General features: G+C 44.5%; 1 protein-coding gene across 1 annotated transcript in view; it reads right to left on the bottom strand.

The window, feature by feature from the left end:
• The window catches only part of LOC144769667 (uncharacterized), a 759,350-nt gene that overhangs the window by 211,432 nt on the left and 527,584 nt on the right, over positions 1-20,334 (bottom strand). Inside the window, exon 23 of the mRNA XM_078653842.1 lies at positions 12,360-13,217. Within this exon, the coding sequence (XP_078509968.1) occupies positions 12,360-13,217 (858 nt within the window). The remainder of the gene's footprint in view (positions 1-12,359; positions 13,218-20,334) is intronic.

Here is a 20,334-nt window from a genome sequence, read left to right as displayed (position 1 = left end):
CATCAACCTCACTGCATGGATTGACACCGACTCATCGCTTCGGTTGCGATCCATATCTTCGACGTTGACGCAACCAGGATCAAGGTACTGTTGTTCAGCGGGCCTCACTGGGTCCCTGAATTTGACCCATGCTCTATCACGGTTGTCCTGAACTTTTGACTTTGTCCCGGTCTAGGGAGGCCAGATATCCCAAGCAAGTATGTATTGCTGTTAAGCACTATTTTACGGTTTATTCTTTAAAAATTCATATCTCAAGTTCTATTTATTGCATTTTTGATGTTTTCCTCTTGGTTTATTTATTAAATTATGTTTATTTTTCTAATGTGGTGTGGAAACATTTTGTGTGGTGTTTTCAGTGTTTTCCTGTTCGATTGGTTACAATGATAGTGTGTCAGATCATGTAATCTCTGGGATTTCTGAACAATGGTGCTATGTCCAATTGGACCTAACTCAGGATTTGAAATTTCACTGGAGCTAAGTTCTATACAGCAGTGGGGAATGTGTCCATGTCTCCAGATAGTGTTGTGCACTTCGGTTCACACTTTTTGTCCCTGCTTGCTTCACCTCAGAGAAGGATGCAGGTACATGGGACCTCGCTTTAAAGGTCATAATGGTCTAATGTGCACAGACACATTTGGGCCCTGTGTCATGACATGTTCTGCACTGGTGGGACGCGGCAACTCATTGGTATGACAGCATGATTCCAGGGTTGAAGACTGCCTATACGTTGAAAGGGTAGCTGGGACCTGCTCTTCTAGTGAGGGGATTTGCTCTTCATACTTTAAATTTGACATGTCCTGGTGGTGAAGAACCCTCAATTATGCGTCTTTGATATGCTAACATTGGTATTATTTTATTACATTTTATAAGTGAAATTTCCAATTGGGAAGAGATAAGACCCCCCAAGTCTAGTGTCTCTGGAATCCTAATTTAAAATCATAATTTATGGTGAAGTTGGATTTTAAATTACAGTTTAGGAAATGCCAGTTTTAGAAATTTGCCACATTCTTACTTTAGCCATTTGATGCTTGCTGACTGTCCTGGGTGGTTGACAGCTGGGCTTTGTGTATTCTCCCTAGACTGCCACACACAATGGGAGCTTAGGTATCACTTGATGGGCCATTCTGGGAGGATGGGAGGGAGGAACTATATCAGGCACAGCACAGCCATGTAAAAGCGGTGGGGGTGGGGTGAGGGGGATTTGACTCACAATGACGAGGGAAACTTAAAAAACCATGGTTATCTTTTTTTTATTTAAGTTTCCCTCGTCAAATGTATGTCGAATCCCCCCTCCACGCCGCCTCCCTGCCCCACTGCTCTTACCTGCTTGAGCTACATCTGAGCTGGAACCAGCCTCACTTACACCTCAATAGGCTGTGTCCTGTCCCCAAACAAGGGGCTGTGCTGCTATAGGACTGCAACTCTACTGGACTGCTGCTCTGCTGGACCCTGTCTTACTGTGTGGCCCTCCTGCCTGCTGTTCTCCTGTCTGGTTGAGAAGGACTGGACCTGCATCACTTGAACCCAGAGTGACTCTAAGGGCTAGCTGGCTGGCCTCATGATCTGAAGTCCTAGGGAGGTGAAAGACTTCTAACTTATCTGCTTTTGCATCTGGACCCAGCCATATGTGAGTGCTGTGACAAGTGGTGCCACCCCAGTTCATGACCCTTGGAAGTGAGGCCTAAGGTGCTTGCTTCAGCAAAACCCAGGGATCCCCTGTCGAACCAGTGCATTGGCGCCGCTGCACAAGGTCACCACATCTCTGTTGATGGCATCCTCGACGACAGCACCGAATATCTGTATCGCAGCTATTTGTTTGTCAGAATCAGCGCATCAACCTCACTGCATGGATTGACACCGACTCATCGCTTCGGTTGCGATCCATATCGTCGACGTTGACGCAACCAGGATCAAGGTACTGTTGTTCAGCGGGCCTCACTGGGTCCCTGAATTTGACCCATGCTCTATCACGGTTGTCCTGAACTTTTGACTTTGTCCCGGTCTAGGGAGGCCAGATATCCCAAGTAAGTATGTATTGCTGTTAAGCACTATTTTACGGTTTATTCTTTAAAAATTCATATCTCAAGTTCTATTTATTGCATTTTTGATGTTTTGCTCTTGGTTTATTTATTAAATTATGTTTATTTTTCTAATGTGGTGTGGAAACATTTTGTGTGGTGTTTTCAGTGTTTTCCTGTTCGATTGGTTACAATGATAGTGTGTCAAATCATGTAATCTCTGGGATTTCTGAACAATGCTGCTATGTCCAATTGGACCTAACTCAGGATTTGAAATTACACTGGAGCTAAGTTCTATACAGCAGTGGGGAATGTGTCCATGTCTCCAGATAGTGTTGTGCACTTCGGTTCACACTTTCTGTCCCTGCTTGCTTCACCTCAGAGAAGGATGCAGGTACATGGGACCTCGCTTTAAAGGTCATAATGGTCTAATGTGCACAGACACATTTGGGCCCTGTGTCATGACATGCTCTGCACTGGTGGGACGCGGCAACTCATTGGTATGACAGCATGATTCCAGGGTTGAAGACTGCCTATACGTTGAAAGGGTAGCTGGGACCTGCTCTTCTAGTGAGGGGATTTGCTCTTCATACTTTAAGTTTTACATGTCCTGGTGGTGAAGAACCCTCAATTATGCGTCTATGATATGCTAACATTGGTATTATTTTATTACATTTTATAAGTGAAATTTCCAATTGGGAAGAGATAAGACCCCCCAAGTCTAGTGTCTCTGGAATCCTAATTTAAAATCATAATTTATGGTGAAGTTGGATTTTAAATTACAGTTTAGGAAATGCCAGTTTTAGAAATTTGCCACATTCTTACTTTAGCCATTTGGTGCTTGCTGACTGTCCTGGGTGATTGACAGCTGGGCTTTGTGTATTCTCCCTAGACTGCCACACACAATGGGAGCTTAGGTATCACTTGATGGGCCATTCTGGGAGGATGGGAGGGAGGAACTATATCAGGCACGGCACAGCCATGTAAAAGCGGTGGGGGTGGGGTGAGGGGGATTTGACTCACAATGACGAGGGAAACTTAAATAACCATAGTTATCTTTTTTTTATTTAAGTTTCCCTCGTCAAATGTATGTCGAATCCCCCCTCCACCCCGCCTCCCTGCCCCACTGCTCTTACCTGCTTGAGCTACATCTGAGCTGGACCCAGGCTCACTTACACCTGAATAGGCTGTGTCCTGTCCCCAAAGAAGGGGCTGTGCTGCTATAGGACTGCAACTCTACTGGACTGCTGCTCTGCTGGACCCTGTCTTACTGTGTGGCCCTCCTGCCTGCTGTTCTCCTGTCTGGTTGAGAAGGACTGGACCTTCATCACTTGAACCCAGAGTGACTCTAAGGGCTAGCTGGCTGGCCTCATGATCTGAAGTCTTAGGGAGGTGAAAGACTTCTAACTTATCTGCTTTTGCATCTGGACCCAGCCATCTGTGAGTGCTGTGACAAGTGGTGCCACCCCAGTTCATGACCCTTGGAAGTGAGGCCTAAGGTGCTTGCTTCAGCAAAACCCAGGGATCCCCTGTCGAACCAGTGCATTGGCGCCGCTGCACAAGGTCACCACATCTCTGTTGATGGCATCCTCGACGACAGCACCGAATATCTGTATCGCAGCTATTTGTTTGTCAGAATCAGCGCATCAACCTCACTGCATGGATTGACACCGACTCATCGCTTCGGTTGCGATCCATATCTTCGACGTTGACGCAACCAGGATCAAGGTACTGTTGTTCAGCGGGCCTCACTGGGTCCCTGAATTTGACCTATGCTCTATCACGGTTGTCCTGAACTTTTGACTTTGTCCCGGTCTAGGGAGGCCAGATATCCCAAGCAAGTATGTATTGCTGTTAAGCACTATTTTACGGTTTATTCTTTAAAAATTCATATCTCAAGTTCTATTTATTGCATTTTTGATGTTTTCCTCTTGGTTTATTTATTAAATTATGTTTATTTTTCTAATGTGGTGTGGAAACATTTTGTGTGGTGTTTTCAGTGTTTTCCTGTTCGATTGGTTACAATGATAGTGTGTCAGATCATGTAATCTCTGGGATTTCTGAACAATGCTGCTATGTCCAATTGGACCTAACTCAGGATTTGAAATTTCACTGGAGCTAAGTTCTATACAGCAGTGGGGAATGTGTCCATGTCTCCAGATAGTGTTGTGCACTTCGGTTCACACTTTTTGTCCCTGCTTGCTTCACCTCAGAGAAGGATGCAGGTACATGGGACCTCGCTTTAAAGGACATAATGGTCTAATGTGCACAGACACATTTGGGCCCTGTGTCATGACATGTTCTGCACTGGTGGGACGCGGCAACTCATTGGTATGACAGCATGATTCCAGGGTTGAAGACTGCCTATACGTTGAAAGGGTAGCTGGGACCTGCTCTTCTAGTGAGGGGATTTGCTCTTCATACTTTAAATTTGACATGTCCTGGTGGTGAAGAACCCTCAATTATGCGTCTTTGATATGCTAACATTGGTATTATTTTATTACATTTTATAAGTGAAATTTCCAATTGGGAAGAGATAAGACCCCCAAGTCTAGTGTCTCTGGAATCCTAATTTAAAATCATAATTTATGGTGAAGTTGGATTTTAAATTACAGTTTAGGAAATGCCAGTTTTAGAAATTTGCCACATTCTTACTTTAGCCATTTGATGCTTGCTGACTGTCCTGGGTGGTTGACAGCTGGGCTTTGTGTATTCTCCCTAGACTGCCACACACAATGGGAGCTTAGGTATCACTTGATGGGCCATTCTGGGAGGATGGGAGGGAGGAACTATATCAGGCACAGCACAGCCATGTAAAAGCGGGGGGGGTGGGGTGAGGGGGATTTGACTCACAATGACGAGGGAAACTTAAATAACCATGGTTATCTTTTTTTTATTTAAGTTTCCCTCGTCAAATGTATGTCGAATCCCCCCTCCACGCCGCCTCCCTGCCCCACTGCTCTTACCTGCTTGAGCTACATCTGAGCTGGAACCAGCCTCACTTACATCTCAATAGACTGTGTCCTGTCCCCAAACAAGGGGCTGTGCTGCTATAGGACTGCAACTCTACTGGACTGCTGCTCTGCTGGACCCTGTCTTACTGTGTGGCCCTCCTGCCTGCTGTTCTCCTGTCTGGTTGAGAAGGACTGGACCTGCATCACTTGAACCCAGAGTGACTCTAAGGGCTAGCTGGCTGGCCTCATGATCTGAAGTCTTAGGGAGGTGAAAGACTTCTAACTTATCTGCTTTTGCATCTGGACCCAGCCATCTGTGAGTGCTGTGACAAGTGGTGCCACCCCAGTTCATGACCCTTGGAAGTGAGGCCTAAGGTGCTTGCTTCAGCAAAACCCAGGGATCCCCTGTCGAACCAGTGCATTGGCGCCACTGCACAAGGTCACCACATCTCTGTTGATGGCATCCTCGACGACAGCACTGAATATCTGTATCGCAGCTATTTGTTTGTCAGAATCAGCGCATCAACCTCACTGCATGGATTGACACCGACTCATCGCTTCGGTTGCGATCCATATCGTCGACGTTGACGCAACCAGGATCAAGGTACTGTTGTTCAGTGGGCCTCACTGGGTCCCTGAATTTGACCCATGCTCTATCACGGTTGTCCTGAACTTTTGACTTTGTCCCGGTCTAGGGAGGCCAGATATCCCAAGTAAGTATGTATTGCTGTTAAGCACTATTTTACGGTTTATTCTTTAAAAATTCATATCTCAAGTTCTATTTATTGCATTTTTGATGTTTTGCTCTTGGTTTATTTATTAAATTATGTTTATTTTTCTAATGTGGTGTGGAAACATTTTGTGTGGTGTTTTCAGTGTTTTCCTGTTCGATTGGTTACAATGATAGTGTGTCAGATCATGTAATCTCTGGGATTTCTGAACAATGCTGCTATGTCCAATTGGACCTAACTCAGGATTTGAAATTTCACTGGAGCTAAGTTCTATACAGCAGTGGGGAATGTGTCCATGTCTCCAGATAGTGTTGTGCACTTCGGTTCACACTTTTTGTCCCTGCTTGCTTCACCTCAGAGAAGGATGCAGGTACATGGGACCTCGCTTTAAAGGTCATAATGGTCTAATGTGCACAGACACATTTGGGCCCTGTGTCATGACATGCTCTGCACTGGTGGGACGCGGCAACTCATTGGTATGACAGCATGATTCCAGGGTTGAAAACTGCCTATACGTTGAAAGGGTAGCTGGGACTTGCTCTTGCTAGTGAGGGGATTTGCTCTTCATACTTTAAGTTTGACATGTCCTGGTGGTGAAGAACCCTCAATTATGCGTCTTTGATATGCTAACATTGGTATTATTTTATTACATTTTATAAGTGAAATTTCCAATTGGGAAGAGATAAGACCCCCCAAGTCTAGTGTCTCTGGAATCCTAATTTAAAATCATAATTTATGGTGAAGTTGGATTTTAAATTACAGTTTAGGAAATGCCAGTTTTAGAAATTTGCCACATTCTTACTTTAGCCATTTGGTGCTTGCTGACTGTCCTGGGTGGTTGACAGCTGGGCTTTGTGTATTCTCCCTAGACTGCCACACACAATGGGAGCTTAGGTATCACTTGATGGGCCATTCTGGGAGGATGGGAGGGAGGAACTATATCAGGCACGGCACAGCCATGTAAAAGCGGTGGGGGTGGGGTGAGGGGGATTTGACTCACAATGACGAGGGAAACTTAAATAACCATAGTTATCTTTTTTTATTTAAGTTTCCCTCGTCAAATGTATGTCGAATCCCACCTCCACCCCGCCTCCCTGCCCCACTGCTCTTACCTGCTTGAGCTACATCTGAGCTGGACCCAGGCTCACTTACACCTGAATAGGCTGTGTCCTGTCCCCAAACAAGGGGCTGTGCTGCTATAGGACTGCAACTCTACTGGACTGCTGCTTTGCTGGACCCTGTCTTACTGTGTGGCCCTCCTGCCTGCTGTTCTCCTGTCTGGTTGAGAAGGACTGGACTTGCATCACTTGAACCCAGAGTGACTCTAACGGCTAGCTGGCTGGCCTCATGATCTGAAGTCTTAGGGAGGTGAAAGACTTCTAACTTATCTGCTTTTGCATCTGGACCCAGCCATCTGTGAGTGCTGTGACATGTGGTGCCACCCCAGTTCATGACCCTTGGATGTGAGGCCTAAGGTGCTTGCTTCAGCAAAACCCAGGGATCCCCTGTCGAACCAGTGCATTGGCGCTGCTGCACAAGGTCACCACATCTCTGTTGATGGCATCCTCGACGACAGCACCGAATATCTGTATCGCAGCCTTTTTGTTTGTCAGAATCAGCGCATCAACCTCACTGCATGGATTGCAGCATTGGCTCTAGGGGTGCTGACCAAAGATGCCTCAAGTTGTTGCTTGGGTGCACCTCTTGGGCACCGCTTCACTGCTCTGCTTATGGAGTTCGGGCTTGGGAGAAGTTGCATCACTACTCTACTTCAAAGGGACGTTCCTATGTCCTTGTGTCCCCTCTGGTTTTTATGGAGTACATGGAGGGAAAGGTGGCACTTTGAGGACAAACAACCCTACCACTAAGCTTTAATTTAACTGCCAAGTGGGCAGTAAGTGTAAACAGATGGCCTTCATGACACACTTAGAGTTGAAATCCATCTTCTTTCCCTGACAGACATTCACATCTGGGGAGTAGAGACCTTGACAGGGGAATCCCCAAACAGGGTGTTTCCCTCATCCTAGAATGTTTATCTGTCCCAGTCAATGTTCCAGGTGATTTGCAACAGGATTGGTAGTCTAGTGCATTACTTGTTTGCGAATAGTGGAATTGCTGTGCTTCCCACGTTCCTTCAAAGAGAGCTTGGAGGATGAATGCTCTGACGTGTCTTTGTCTGAAGGGACTGCTGTTTGTATTTCCCCAATTTTAAGCATTGTTAGGATTCAGGCTTGCCTTTTGAGGGTCAGGCAGAGGGCTGTTGTGATGGTTCTCTATTGACCTTGAAAACCTAGATTCACTGCTCTCCAACAGATGGCACTGGCCCCAGAGGGGATCCTATGTGTGAGTCAGTCCCGTCTCAGGTCTCTTCCTTTCTCAACATGTTGATTCCAGAAAATTAACCTGTTGGATGTTGAACTCCCAGGTCTAGAATGTCTTGGCTTTTCTTCAGAGGTGTGGTTTGGGCTTGTTGCAGGACTTCCACTCAGGAGTACAATTATCAATAGGTTTTCTTCCAGAAATGGTGCACCAAAAGCGGAGTTGTTCCCCTGGAATGTCATCTGGTTATGGTCCTACATTTTTTGCAGGACAGCTTTGCATGGGGTTTGTTGCTTACCACAATGAGGGTCCAGTAAACATCCATCAGGGTCTATCAGAAGCCATAGAGGGGAGTATTGTTACTATAGGTTGGACGGCTGTACAGTTCCATGGTCTCCACCCTGGTCTTGTCCATACTCCAGTATGCTTAATTTGAACCGCTAGAGGAGGTAATGTTGATGTTCTTCTAGCTTAAAAACATTCTCCTTGTGGCTGTCGGCTCCACCAAGAGACTGCCGGAGTTGAGTTATCTAGTGGATGAGGCTGCTTGTATCTATATTTTTCTGGATTGGATAGATGTTTGTTTGAGTGCTAGTTTTGTTCATAAGGTGCCTACTAGACTTGATCACGAGGCTGAGATTGTGTTGCTGGTATCCCACCCTAACATTAATTCCTTAAGGGAGGCTGTCTTTCATTCCCTTGATACAAAGGGGGTGGTGATGGACGGAGCATCTGAACCAATCAAACACTCACACCCAGTCAACAGATCTGGGTTTAATCCATCACTGTTCTTTAGCCCACTCTGCCACCCCAGTTCAGACATGGCCATATGCAAATTAGTCTGACCCTGTGCCTCATGGGAACAGTCCAGCCCGAAATGCCAAGCCATGCCTTCCCTGGACCGGAAACAAGCTTCAGAGGCCCGGTTTCTGGCATTTCAGCCGTCTTCAGCCCGGCTTGCTTGAATCCAGTGGCAAAGTGAGCAAGGGACTCACGTCTGAGCATACCCTGCCAACTTATGGCGAACAAAGTGGTACAAAAGGGGGTGGTGATGGACGGAGCAATTGAACCAATCAAACCTCACACCCAGTCAACAGATCTGGGTTTAATCCATCACCGTTCTTTAGCCCACTCTGCCACCCCAGTTCAGACATGGCCATATGCAAATCAGTCTGACCCTGTGCCTCATGGGAACAGTCCAGCCCGAAATGCCAAGCTATGCCTTCCCTGGACCGGAAACAAGCTTCCGAGGACTGGTTTCTGGCATTTCAGCTGTCTTCAGCCCGGCTTGCTTGAATCCAGTGGCAAAGTGAGCAAGGGACTCACGTCTGAGCATACCCTGCCAACTTATGGTGAACAAAGTGCTACAAAAGGGGGTGGTGATGAACGGAGCATCTGAACCAATCAAACACTCACACCCAGTCAACAGATCTGGGTTTAATCCATCACCGTTGTTTAGCCCACTATGCCACCCCAGTTCAGACATGGCCATATGCAAATCAGTCTGACCCTGTGCCTCATGGGAACAGTCCAGCCCGAAATGAAAAAGCCATGCCTTCCCTGGACCGGAAACAAGCTTCAGAGGACCGGTTTCTGGCATTTCAGCCGGCATTTCCCTTGATGTGTACAGGGCAGTATCAATTTATTCCAATCATACTGCTCCTTTTTAGTGCTGTCACAGTTTATTTCTGACTTTGGGAGCCACCTATCAGGGGGCTGTAGCCTTCTTTTGGAACTCTGAGTTGCTGTATGTGTCCTTCATCAATGCCCTTTCTTATAGGGCTCTGCGTGATTTGGTCCATGCACAGCTTCATGTGCAGAGGTTTCATGTGTCTCCTTTTTTGACATTTGCCAGGTAGCTACTTGGGCATCACCCACTAACTTTGTGTCCCATTACTAGTTGTGTATAGGTTCCAATCACCTTGCTTCATTTGGTTCTGATATCTTGTGCTTTGATACACTTGTGGTTTCTGTTTGAATTGTCATTATTAAGATGCACTTGGGTGCTGTATTCTGTATGGTTCATATGCCTTTTTGTGCTGTGGTATTGAACCTGCTTGCTTGCTTGGTGATGTACTCAAACGTAAGGATGGGGATAAGGAAGGGCTTGAGGAGTTATTGTAGTAAGTTCCATCTTAGGCTCATATTAGTTATGCCTTATTTTAGCCAAATATAAACCGGGGGGACTGATTCAGTTGAGGAATGTCAAGAGGCTGGAATCAAAGTACAATTATGCAACAACAGCGTGCCTCTGACACCTTGAATTAAGCAAATCTTTGGAAAGCCAATCGTTTTTTTATTTAACGTTGGGATCTTTTCATTTATCTTGTATTCTTTTTTCAATTTTTCCAATAACACAAACATGACCCAAGGTGGGCATTGGAAACATTTCCTAATGTGTACAATCAAGTCACGGCAGTGAGTTCTGTAAATATATACAGTGCAAAACAATTTAAACAAATAGTGATATATACATTCAAAACATGTGTCTTCCAATCACAAAGAAAAGAATAATCATCATGAGGAAATATTAAGAAATATTTCAAAAGGTACAATGTGGATGTTTGCTTAGTTGTGTATGTTTTCTAATCGCAGCAAACCTGCTTCATAATGGACAAAGGTAGTTTCAATAAACATTGTACATTTTCCATAGTGTTTTATCATTGTTTATTATGGACACATTAAAGGTGATGATCTTATTCTAAGGTTCCCTTTGGGCCTAGAGTGCTGTGTCTAGGGTGCTACATTATATGTTACTCTGGAAGGTTAGGAGTTTCAGGTAAGTCACTATAAGCTAGTTGGATTTGGACTCATAGGTACTGATGTGGTACGGAGACTCATTCCCTACATTCTGACGTCCTGTGATTCCAGGCACAGTTCTCTTCCCAAACAGAATCGCTGCAACAGAAATACTTGCTTACTTATGATGTCTTCACTCAAATGCCTCCTTCCTCGTCCCAGGCCTAAGTAATCCCCTACCTCCCTTCTTGGCCTACAGCGTCTGGGTATGTTAACAATGACAAGGATAGTTCTGGTTTGTGTTTCTTATTACAGGGCCTACCAAGAAGGATGCAGAGAAAAGAATAATGAGTTTTGTAGCTACAGAAGTGTCTGTCTGGTAGATTGCTCACATGTAAGGTCTGGGACGAGGAAGTAGTAATAGGAGTACCAGTAAGTAATCTAGGTATTTTTTGATAAACAAGGACCTAGGATCCAATCTGCTGTGCTAACAGCCTCACCATCCTCCTAGCAGTGGCTGTCTTGCATCTCACTTACTACAACAGAGTTTACACACAGATAAACTACAGAGAACACAGAGCTTCATCATCCTACTTTTCATTGGACTGAAAGATCCTTATTACATCACTTAAGCTTTAAAATCAATACACTGGTCATCGTTCGAACAAAGGACTGAATTAAAAACCTTTTGCCTGTTACACAAGTCTTTCCACAGGACACCTTACTGCCGAAGTAGACGCCTATGATTTGCCTTGAAATACTGGCCACCAAAGACCCCACTGAAAGGTTTGGGGACAGATCACTTTGCACTTAAGACTCCTCCACCGGAGTTCTGTTCCAGTGCTTCTTTTCATTGGGAATAAACCAAATAAATGCAGGGCCACCTCTTTGGCACACGTTCAGTCTTGAATAACTTGTTCATTCTGCCTTTAGTTTCTCCTTCACCTTTTTCTGTGTAACTATTGCTCTGCTTTATGCAATGATCTTCTGAGTGTGTTATGCAAACAACAACAAAAAATATTCCACAGCCAATGCAGAAATCTCTATTTCCTTTATATACATTGTCAGTAGCATTCTTTCATCTTCTAGTCAAAGAGCCATTATTTTACCTCTGCTTATTTTGTGTTTTCAATCATCTGTTATGTACTGTTAGACTTATGGAGAGTGCCTAGCTAGCCAGAGGGCTACTTGTGCTGTTAGTTAGCTTCTGTTAGTTATCTACTCTGATTATTAAGTTGGTGAGTGAACAAAACAAATATCCTCATGTTGGACAATCCTTTGAAATTCTGTGTACATTTGCTGACATTATTTCGCCTAAAGCATGGGGTACTGATAGTGGAAGTGACTTCACTTGCACTTTGTAAACAATTTATATCAAAGGTAGTGATGCCATGAAACATTTGACTGTCTTTTCCACCCCTAAGCCTTAAGCATGTTAATAAATGCTAATTATTGATAGACACGAATAAAAGATCAACAGGTGCATTTGTTAAACCAGTGCGGATGCAAACCAGTTCACAGGTGTACACCCAGTGTCATAGAATATTTCTAAAGTTTCCCTAAAAGATTCCACTGGTTATTCGAAAAACATACATTACCTCTGGGTCTTCTGGCTCTCCCTTTTCTTCTGCCAGCTCCTCTTCTTGCTCCTCTTCCACTTGTTCCTCTTCCTCTGCTTTTTCCTCCTCTTCCTCCTCTTCTACTTCCTCCTCTTCCACTTCCTCCTCCTCCTCTGCTTCTTCTTCCTCTTCTACTTCCTCCTCCTCCTCTTCCACTTGCTCCTCTTCCTCAGCCTCTTCCTCCTCTTCTACTTGCTCCTCCTCTTCCACTTGCTCCTCCTCTTCCACTTGTTCCTCTTCCTCTGCTGCTTCTTCCTCTTCTACTTCCTCCTCCTCCTCTTCCACTTGCTCCTCTTCCTCTGCTTTTTCCTCCTCTTCCACTTCCTCCTCTTCCTCTTCCACTTGTTCCTCTTCCTCTGCTTTTTCCTCTTCTTCCACTTCCTCCTCCTCTTCCACTTGCTCCTCTTCCTCAACCTCTTCCTCCTCTTCTACTTGCTCCTCCTCTTCCACTTGTTCCTCTTCCTCTGCTGCTTCTCCCTCTTCTACTTCCTCCTCTTCTTCCACTTCCTCCTCCTCCTCTTCCACTTGCTCCTCTTCCTCAGTGTCTTCCTCCTCTTCTAATTGCTCCTGCTCTTCCACTTGTTCCTCTTCCTCTGCTTCTTGATCCTCTTCTACTTCCTCCTCCTCTTCTTCCACTAGCTCCTCTTCCTCTGTGTCTTCCTCCTCTTCTACTTGCTCCTTCTCTTCCACTTGTTCCTCTTTCTCTGCTTCTTGTTCCTCTTCTACTTTCTCCTCCTCCTCTTCCACTTGCTCCTCTTCCTCAGTTTCTTCCTCCTCTTCCACTTGCTCCTTCTCTTCTGCCTTTTCTTCCCCCTCTTCTGGTTCCTCATCCTCTTTCTCTTGTTGCTCAGCTTGCTCCTCTTCGTCACTCTCTTCCTCCTCTTCCTCACGCTCCATTTTCGATGTCTGAAACAAAAAAAACAAATGAAGGCTCAGGAATCAGAGGCAACTGAAAGTTTCATCTTCCTGTTGGTATTACCACTAAGATACTTATCAATAACACAGTAACATCTGCCACAGATTCTAATGAGGAAATACTGAAAAGCACTTCTCTGTGGAAGAGGACATCAAGAAAATGAGCGTTAGTCAAGTGGAGTAACAGAAATTCAAATGTTAATCCTCTGACCTACATGGCTTTAAAGTTTTTTTAATCCAAAATTTCAAAGACTGACAAAACGAGAAGAGAATTATTTTCAGTCAGGAAGTACAGAAACCAGAGATTATGCTTGATCACAAGTGATCGACAGGGGCACTGCAGGTTCGTTAAATCCAATTGAGTGTTGTATATATTCTACATGCTAATATAAACATTTATACAAATGACACATTCAATAAAACTATTGCTTGTTCTGAATTTAGTGAGCTACTATTCCCAGTACTAGAGCCAGGTGCTACCATTCTGCAAAATAGGATATTGTTTAAGTTGATATACTTTCATCAATGCTTTGATAGAAATCAATGCAAGCTTTAAACAATCAGGAGCAGAGTAAAGCTATAGGAAAGAGCCATAACATTAAATAGGAACAGAAGTAAAGATCATGAAAAGAAACAGGGCTGGGGGAAAGGGTTGTGAAAGAAGCACAGTGACAATGACAAGCCTCCACCTTGGTTGACTCAAAGCCCTTTATAAGCCTTGTTAGATTTGGGGGTTCTCTAGTTGGCACAGGTAGGTACTTGTGACAAATAGGGACCCTTGCCTCTAGTCAGGGTAAGGAGGTACACTCCTAAAATAACCCCTGCTCAGCCCCTAGGTAGCTTAGCACGAGCAGACAGGCGTATCTCAGAGGCTGTGTGTAACACATTTGTGACCACACACAGTAATTAAGTGACAACACAACAGATGAACACCACACAAGTTGTATATTAAAAATAAGTATCTTTTATATAGATTAAACACAAGACCACACACGACAAAAATCCACAAGACTTAATGGTAGGATTATCTAAGTTCCTTAAGATGTTAAAATGCAACACTTTGAGTCAATGTACCTTAGGATGCGTAACGCAAGACAACGGAAGAGTTGCAGTGAAAGTGATGCGTCAGTTGCTTCCAAGCAGGAACAGTGATGCGATGGTTTCATACTGCGCTTCCGTGGCAGTGGGGAGAGCAACGCCGTGCTGCGATGATGATCCGGTGCGATGAAAATAAAAATGGCATCTTCTTCTTGAAGCGACACGCTTTTCCGATGATGCGAGGTGTCTCGACTCGATGAGACAGCTGCAGCAGCGACACCCTTGTCCAGTGATGTGACGACTGCGGCTTTGGCGGTGACAATCTTCTCCCTCGATGCGAGATGCTTCCGCTCAATGCGACAGCTGCAGCAGCAACACCCTTGTTCAGTGATGTGATGACAGCGGCTGCGACGGCAGCACACTTCTCTGCAGATGCGAGGCGCTTCTGCGGTGCAGTGCGACAGCTACAGCAGCAACACCCTTGTTAAGTGATGCGACGGCAGCGTCTGCGACACACTTCTTCGATGTTGCGAGATGTTTCTTGTGATGTGGTGCAATGCGACAGCTACAGCGGCGACATCCTCGATGCGACAGCAGCGGCTGCAACGCGCTTCTTCTTCGTGAGTTGCGCTTCCAGCTCCTTGCGACACGCAGTCTCTCAGAAGGCCCAAAACAGCTGCGGGCACTTTCAAAGAGTTCTTGGGGAGCTGGTGGTTGAAGTCTGTTGTCCCTGAGACTTCAGCAGGAGGCAAGCTCCTCTCTCAAGCCCTTGGAGATTCTTTACAAGTTGAAATAAAGCACACAAAGTTCCTTTCTCCTTCCTTTGGCAGTCAGGCAATCACTGCAGGCCAATACCCCAAGCAGCACTTCAGCTTAGGGATAGTCTCTCCTCAGTTTCTTCAGGTTCCTCTCCTCAGCAAAGGTTTCTTCTTGTTTCCCAAAGTGATCTAAAGTTCAGGAGTTTGGGTCCCCTCTTTTATACACAGTTTATCTTTGTTCTCTGAAGGCACAGAAGCCTTTGCCTAGTCCAAACCAGTTCTGGTCAGTCCTGGAGCATTTTGTTGACATGATTCCTTCTTTCCTTTCACAGTGCAGGGCAGAGACATCAGACACACCACAGCAGGTGGAACATTGTGGAGGGAAGGCGCAGCCCCATTTAGGTCCCAGGTGCAACTCCTCCCACCCATCTAGATGCATATCTCTCTATTCAGCACTGGGCTGACAACCCAGTGTCTCCTGGAATCCCCCCGCCCCTGTCACTCAAACTCCAGACAAGGAATACACAACCTAGCAGAGGCAGGCTTAGATAGTTAGACAAGAAAATACATACTTTCTAAAAGTGGTATTTTCAAACACAGAATGTTAAAACCAACTTTGCAAAAAGATGTATTTTATCATTCTGAGTTTAGGCATACTATACTCGAATTTCTACCGTGTTCCCTGAGTCAGTTAGGATTATAAGATGTAATTATCAAACAGCCAATTCTGGCCTATGGGGAACAGGAAGCCTTGCAATAGTGAAAAACGAAAATGGCACTAGTTCACGATTATGACATACCACACACATCATGGCTTGTCCTACCTTTTAACTACAATGCACCTTGCCCGTGTGCCTACCATAGGGGTGTCCGATATGAAGAAAAGAGAAGGTTTAGGGACTGGCAAGGGGGTGCACTTGCCCAGTCAGCATGGCAGTATCAGACTGCACCCAGGCTCTGCAATGGCAGACCTGAGACACATTTTACAAGGCTGCTTCTGTGGGTGGCACAACCAGTGCTGCAAGCTCACCAGCAGCATTTGGACAAGCCCTCAACACACTCAGTGCACTGTACTAGGGTCTGACAAGTAAACCAAACCAGCCAATCTGGAGTCACTAATCCACACATCAATTTACAATAGGGAGAGCATATGCACTTTAGCACTGATCAGCAGTGGTAAAGTGTCCAGAGTCATAAAACCAACAAAAACAGGTCAGACAAAATACAGAAGGAAGGCAAAAAGTTCAGGGATGACCCTGCAAAAAGGGCCAGGTCCAACAAGCCTTTAAAAGACACTCTTGCTAGGATCCACTCCCAATCCAGCCACACTACCGCGGAGGGTACCTTTAAGACACTGCTTGCCAACAACCTTTGTCAGCACTTACATTTTAAACCTCTAAAACATATGCAGGGAATGTGATATCTGGTGCTGATGAGAGTGAATAGCTCTGCATATAGTATTATCTTGTTCCAAAGTGCAAAGACGATCTACCTTAAAACCAATGTATTATCAATGGTCATTTATATCTTGTATCTTCTTTGCTATGCCTAGTGACCAATATACCATCATCTTTTTAACCTATCCAGGATGTGTGTATCATACTTGTTCGAGACAGCTACGGAAATATGCCCTTTAGTTGGTATCTAACATCCCAACAGGTAGGGATCTTTTCCACACATTTATTGAGATCTATTTTTGGAGGCACGCTAGACAAAGGTGCTACTTACATAGTTCCGCACTGTAAAGTTCTCATAAGCAATGTGGGCTGGGTGAATCCTTGACATTTACACAGTCCGAATTTGGGCCTCTTTGTTTTGCACCACATTTTCTAAAGCCATCAAGTGATGGTGTAGCAAAGCTAAAGTGTGGATTTGGTGTCATCAGCCCTGGTGCTGAAGATGGTACTGTCCATGCAGCAATCCATAGTGATGTATTGGAAGGAAGCTGGCTGTGGCATCATTTGGTGAAAGAACAGGAGTGAGAGCCAAGGGAAATACAATTGGAGGCTGCATTCCTTCCAAACCTTAAAAAAAGTATGTAATTAAGGGAGAGGGTGAGATGAGGTGGTGGAGGACTCCCCATTAAGATACTGTTTGGGAAACAGATGTTACATCCAGTTGCAATGTCAAAGTCAAGGGCGGGGTTGAGTCTCTCAAATAGCATCTAACCTGGCCTCCACCCACCCTATTTCAGAGTCAATTACATATAGGAAATTACGACAGGAAATTTTTGATAGACTTAGTTGTAGAATTGTTTTGCTGCGCTTTCTGCAGATAAATCACATTTGCGTGTCCTCATATTGTAACAAGCACCAACCAGTTAATTGGTGAGGAAAACATGATAGTTAACTTGAAGAGGCTTGAAAACTTTTGCGGTCACGGAGAGTCCAGGTGAATCTAGGGAAGTAGGTCCAAGAGCCTTGTCCAGCCATGGGCCTGCTTTGGCACAGTCACTCAACCAGGTTCATTCCACACGCTTCCTGTGCCGCCTTGTATTGCCGTTCAATTTATGAACCCTGGCCCAACCTCCTGATCTGCATAATGAATATTAATTAGGCACCTTATTCTGCTGATGCAGCAAAGCAATGTGAGCTTGATGTCCGCAGAGCCCACCCACGGTGTGCCTGAAGCACCTCCTGTGCCGCGGACTGTTGCCGTTCAATTTATGAGCCCCGGCCCAGCCTCATGATGCAGTAAAGCAATGTGAGCTAGATAGTCCCGAGAGCCCAACAACAGTGTGCCTGAAGCAAATCCCACGCTGCGGGCTATTACCATTCAGTTCATGGGCCCCAGCCCCAACTCATGAGGAAGCAAATCAATGTGGGCTTGGTAGTTCATAGAGCCGAACTGAGGTGTGCCTGAAACACGTTCCCGAATCAAAGTACCTTCACCTAAGAACAGCAAAATTAAACCGCTAACCTACAGAGTCATCAAAGTCCAAAAACAACAAAAACAGACCTACAAAAAACCCCAGGAGACAATACAGATCCACTATATTTCCACAAAATGAACCAATCATTCATATCGAAGAGGCTGCATGCCATCTTCAAGGAGGTGGTGATGGCTGGGACACTGCTGGTATTCTGCAATTATGCTTTGATCTCCTTGATCCACTCATCCCAGCATCCACTTACTGTACTCCTGGTTCCTTCTTAAATCCTCTGCCTCAGTTGCATCGTGACCCGTAGCCTTTTATCCTAGAGTTGACTCAAGGTTGAAATATCTCCCTTGCAGTTCTTTTTCACTGAGATAGCACAATGCCCGCAAACGTTCGCCTAATATTGAGTGCTTGTAATAATACTCCATGTACCTAAAAATGATTAGCAAAATGTGGTCACAAGTTGTGAACCGACTTTTGGTGTGTTAATTCTGATTATGCGTATAAACCTATGGATATATAGGTATGGTCACATACGGACTCGCAAAATAACGTGCCTAGTTAATATTCATTATGCAGATCACAATTTGCGACCTATGCGATTGACCGCAATAACAAGGATTGTGGCCTGCAAGGGACAGCAGACCACCATAACTGTGATTGTGTTTAAATTAAAAAAAATAATTCCTTAAAGGAAAAAGGACTGTGCTTAAAATATAAAAGATGTTTGCGTTTTAAAAGTTTCATTGACAGTTGCCATGGTTTTCCAGGACCACTGCCAACTCTCCCTCAAACATTACATGAGATTCATAAAAGGCAAAGAGCTCAAGATGACCTCTTCCCTATTGCAAATCAGGCATCACCCCCTTTGAGGTGTTGGTATCTGATCAATGGTTTGCGACTGCAATTGCATTCACAAACCTTCGAAATATTCCTCTGAATCGTAAATATTCACACCCCCTCATGATGTGTGATTTAGACAGAGTCGCAACACCATTTTGCAAGTCTTAATTAGTTTTCTGACTCATAAAAGAACTCTAGGACTTAAAGACAAGTCCTTTTGTAGTTGCAAACACTGTGAATTTGCAAATTGCAGATTTTGCAATCACTAAAGGGTTTTGTACATGATACCCAATATTCCCGTTATTTCTACCATACTGTTCAGTGTTAGCCCAAAAATGTGTGTACACCAAGTGCAAAATTTCCCTACGGACAAAAAGTAAAAAATCATCCACCCAGTTTTCTAGACTAGGGAGAGGATCCCATGGTGTAGAATTATACAAGCTTACTTTCTTGTATGCATATTTCAAGGTGTGCTTGGGTGCCCTCTCGTCATAGTGAGGTTGACTGGAAATTGGAAAACACCAGAGGTAATTGAAGAGACAAGGCGAGAGGAGCACGACTGCTAAGACAGTCTGCAACACTGTGAGCTACTCTTCTTGCTAGAGGGACAAACATATTTTTTTTAAATAGCCACTGTTGTGGCTGCCGTCAAATTTAGACATCAAGGCTTCCATTTAGAATCTGGCTAAAGGAGGGAGTACACCCTCTCCAATGTACTACCCTCCAATTACATAACGGTGATGGAGAAGGGTATAAGATACACCTGCCATCAGACTGGGGTTGATGAAGTGATTGAAATGTAATTTTATAAAGCATGCAGTTACCCCAGAATGTTTTTTCGCATTATGCAGAACAATAAACACAGGCAGTAAACAGCTAATAAAAATGCCAGAGAAAAAATAAGCTGAAGTGAACAAAATAAGTCTTGTTTTTTTTTTCAAAACTGAAACAGGATTTATTTTGGAGAACGAAATCTAGGAAATTTTGTTACTCAGTTTGTTCTTGGTTTGCACCGGGAGATAAGCTTGCATAGTCAGCCGAATGTGATGTGCTGGCAATGAAAGCTGTAGGATGAAATCGTGCATTATGCAAAGTATTGCAGTGATGATTTGGAAGCAAGGAGAAATTCCTGATGGCTCAGAAGAAGTCAGAAGAGATTTTTTTTAGAATGGCCCGTAAATGGCAAATCCATGTTGAGGTTCTTGTGTTTGTGCTGGATTGCAGAAGATTGGATATCAAGGTGGTGGTCAGGTTATGCAGAATAGGAATGGTGGCCCATAGGTTAGAAGGTGAGGGATACCATTCATAGATGGGCATATATATGTTGAAAAAGATTACTCCATGTCGTTATGACAAGGTGGGCTATTTGGAAAACAAATGTAGGTTGAATCCAAATCAAATACAAATTGATGATCAAATGCAAAATATGAATGTGATGCAAGGTCAAAATATGCAAACGCATAACACCCATAACCCTAAAATATCCCAAGTCTTGTTAATTCAGCCAAATGTAAGTGTCAAG

This window comes from Lissotriton helveticus, chromosome 7 (assembly GCF_964261635.1).
Source record: "Lissotriton helveticus chromosome 7, aLisHel1.1, whole genome shotgun sequence".
In the NCBI taxonomy this organism is placed as follows: Eukaryota; Metazoa; Chordata; class Amphibia; order Caudata; family Salamandridae; genus Lissotriton; species Lissotriton helveticus.
The sequence above is the reverse complement of the archived record's forward strand: the minus strand, read 5'-3'. Positions and strand labels throughout refer to the sequence as shown.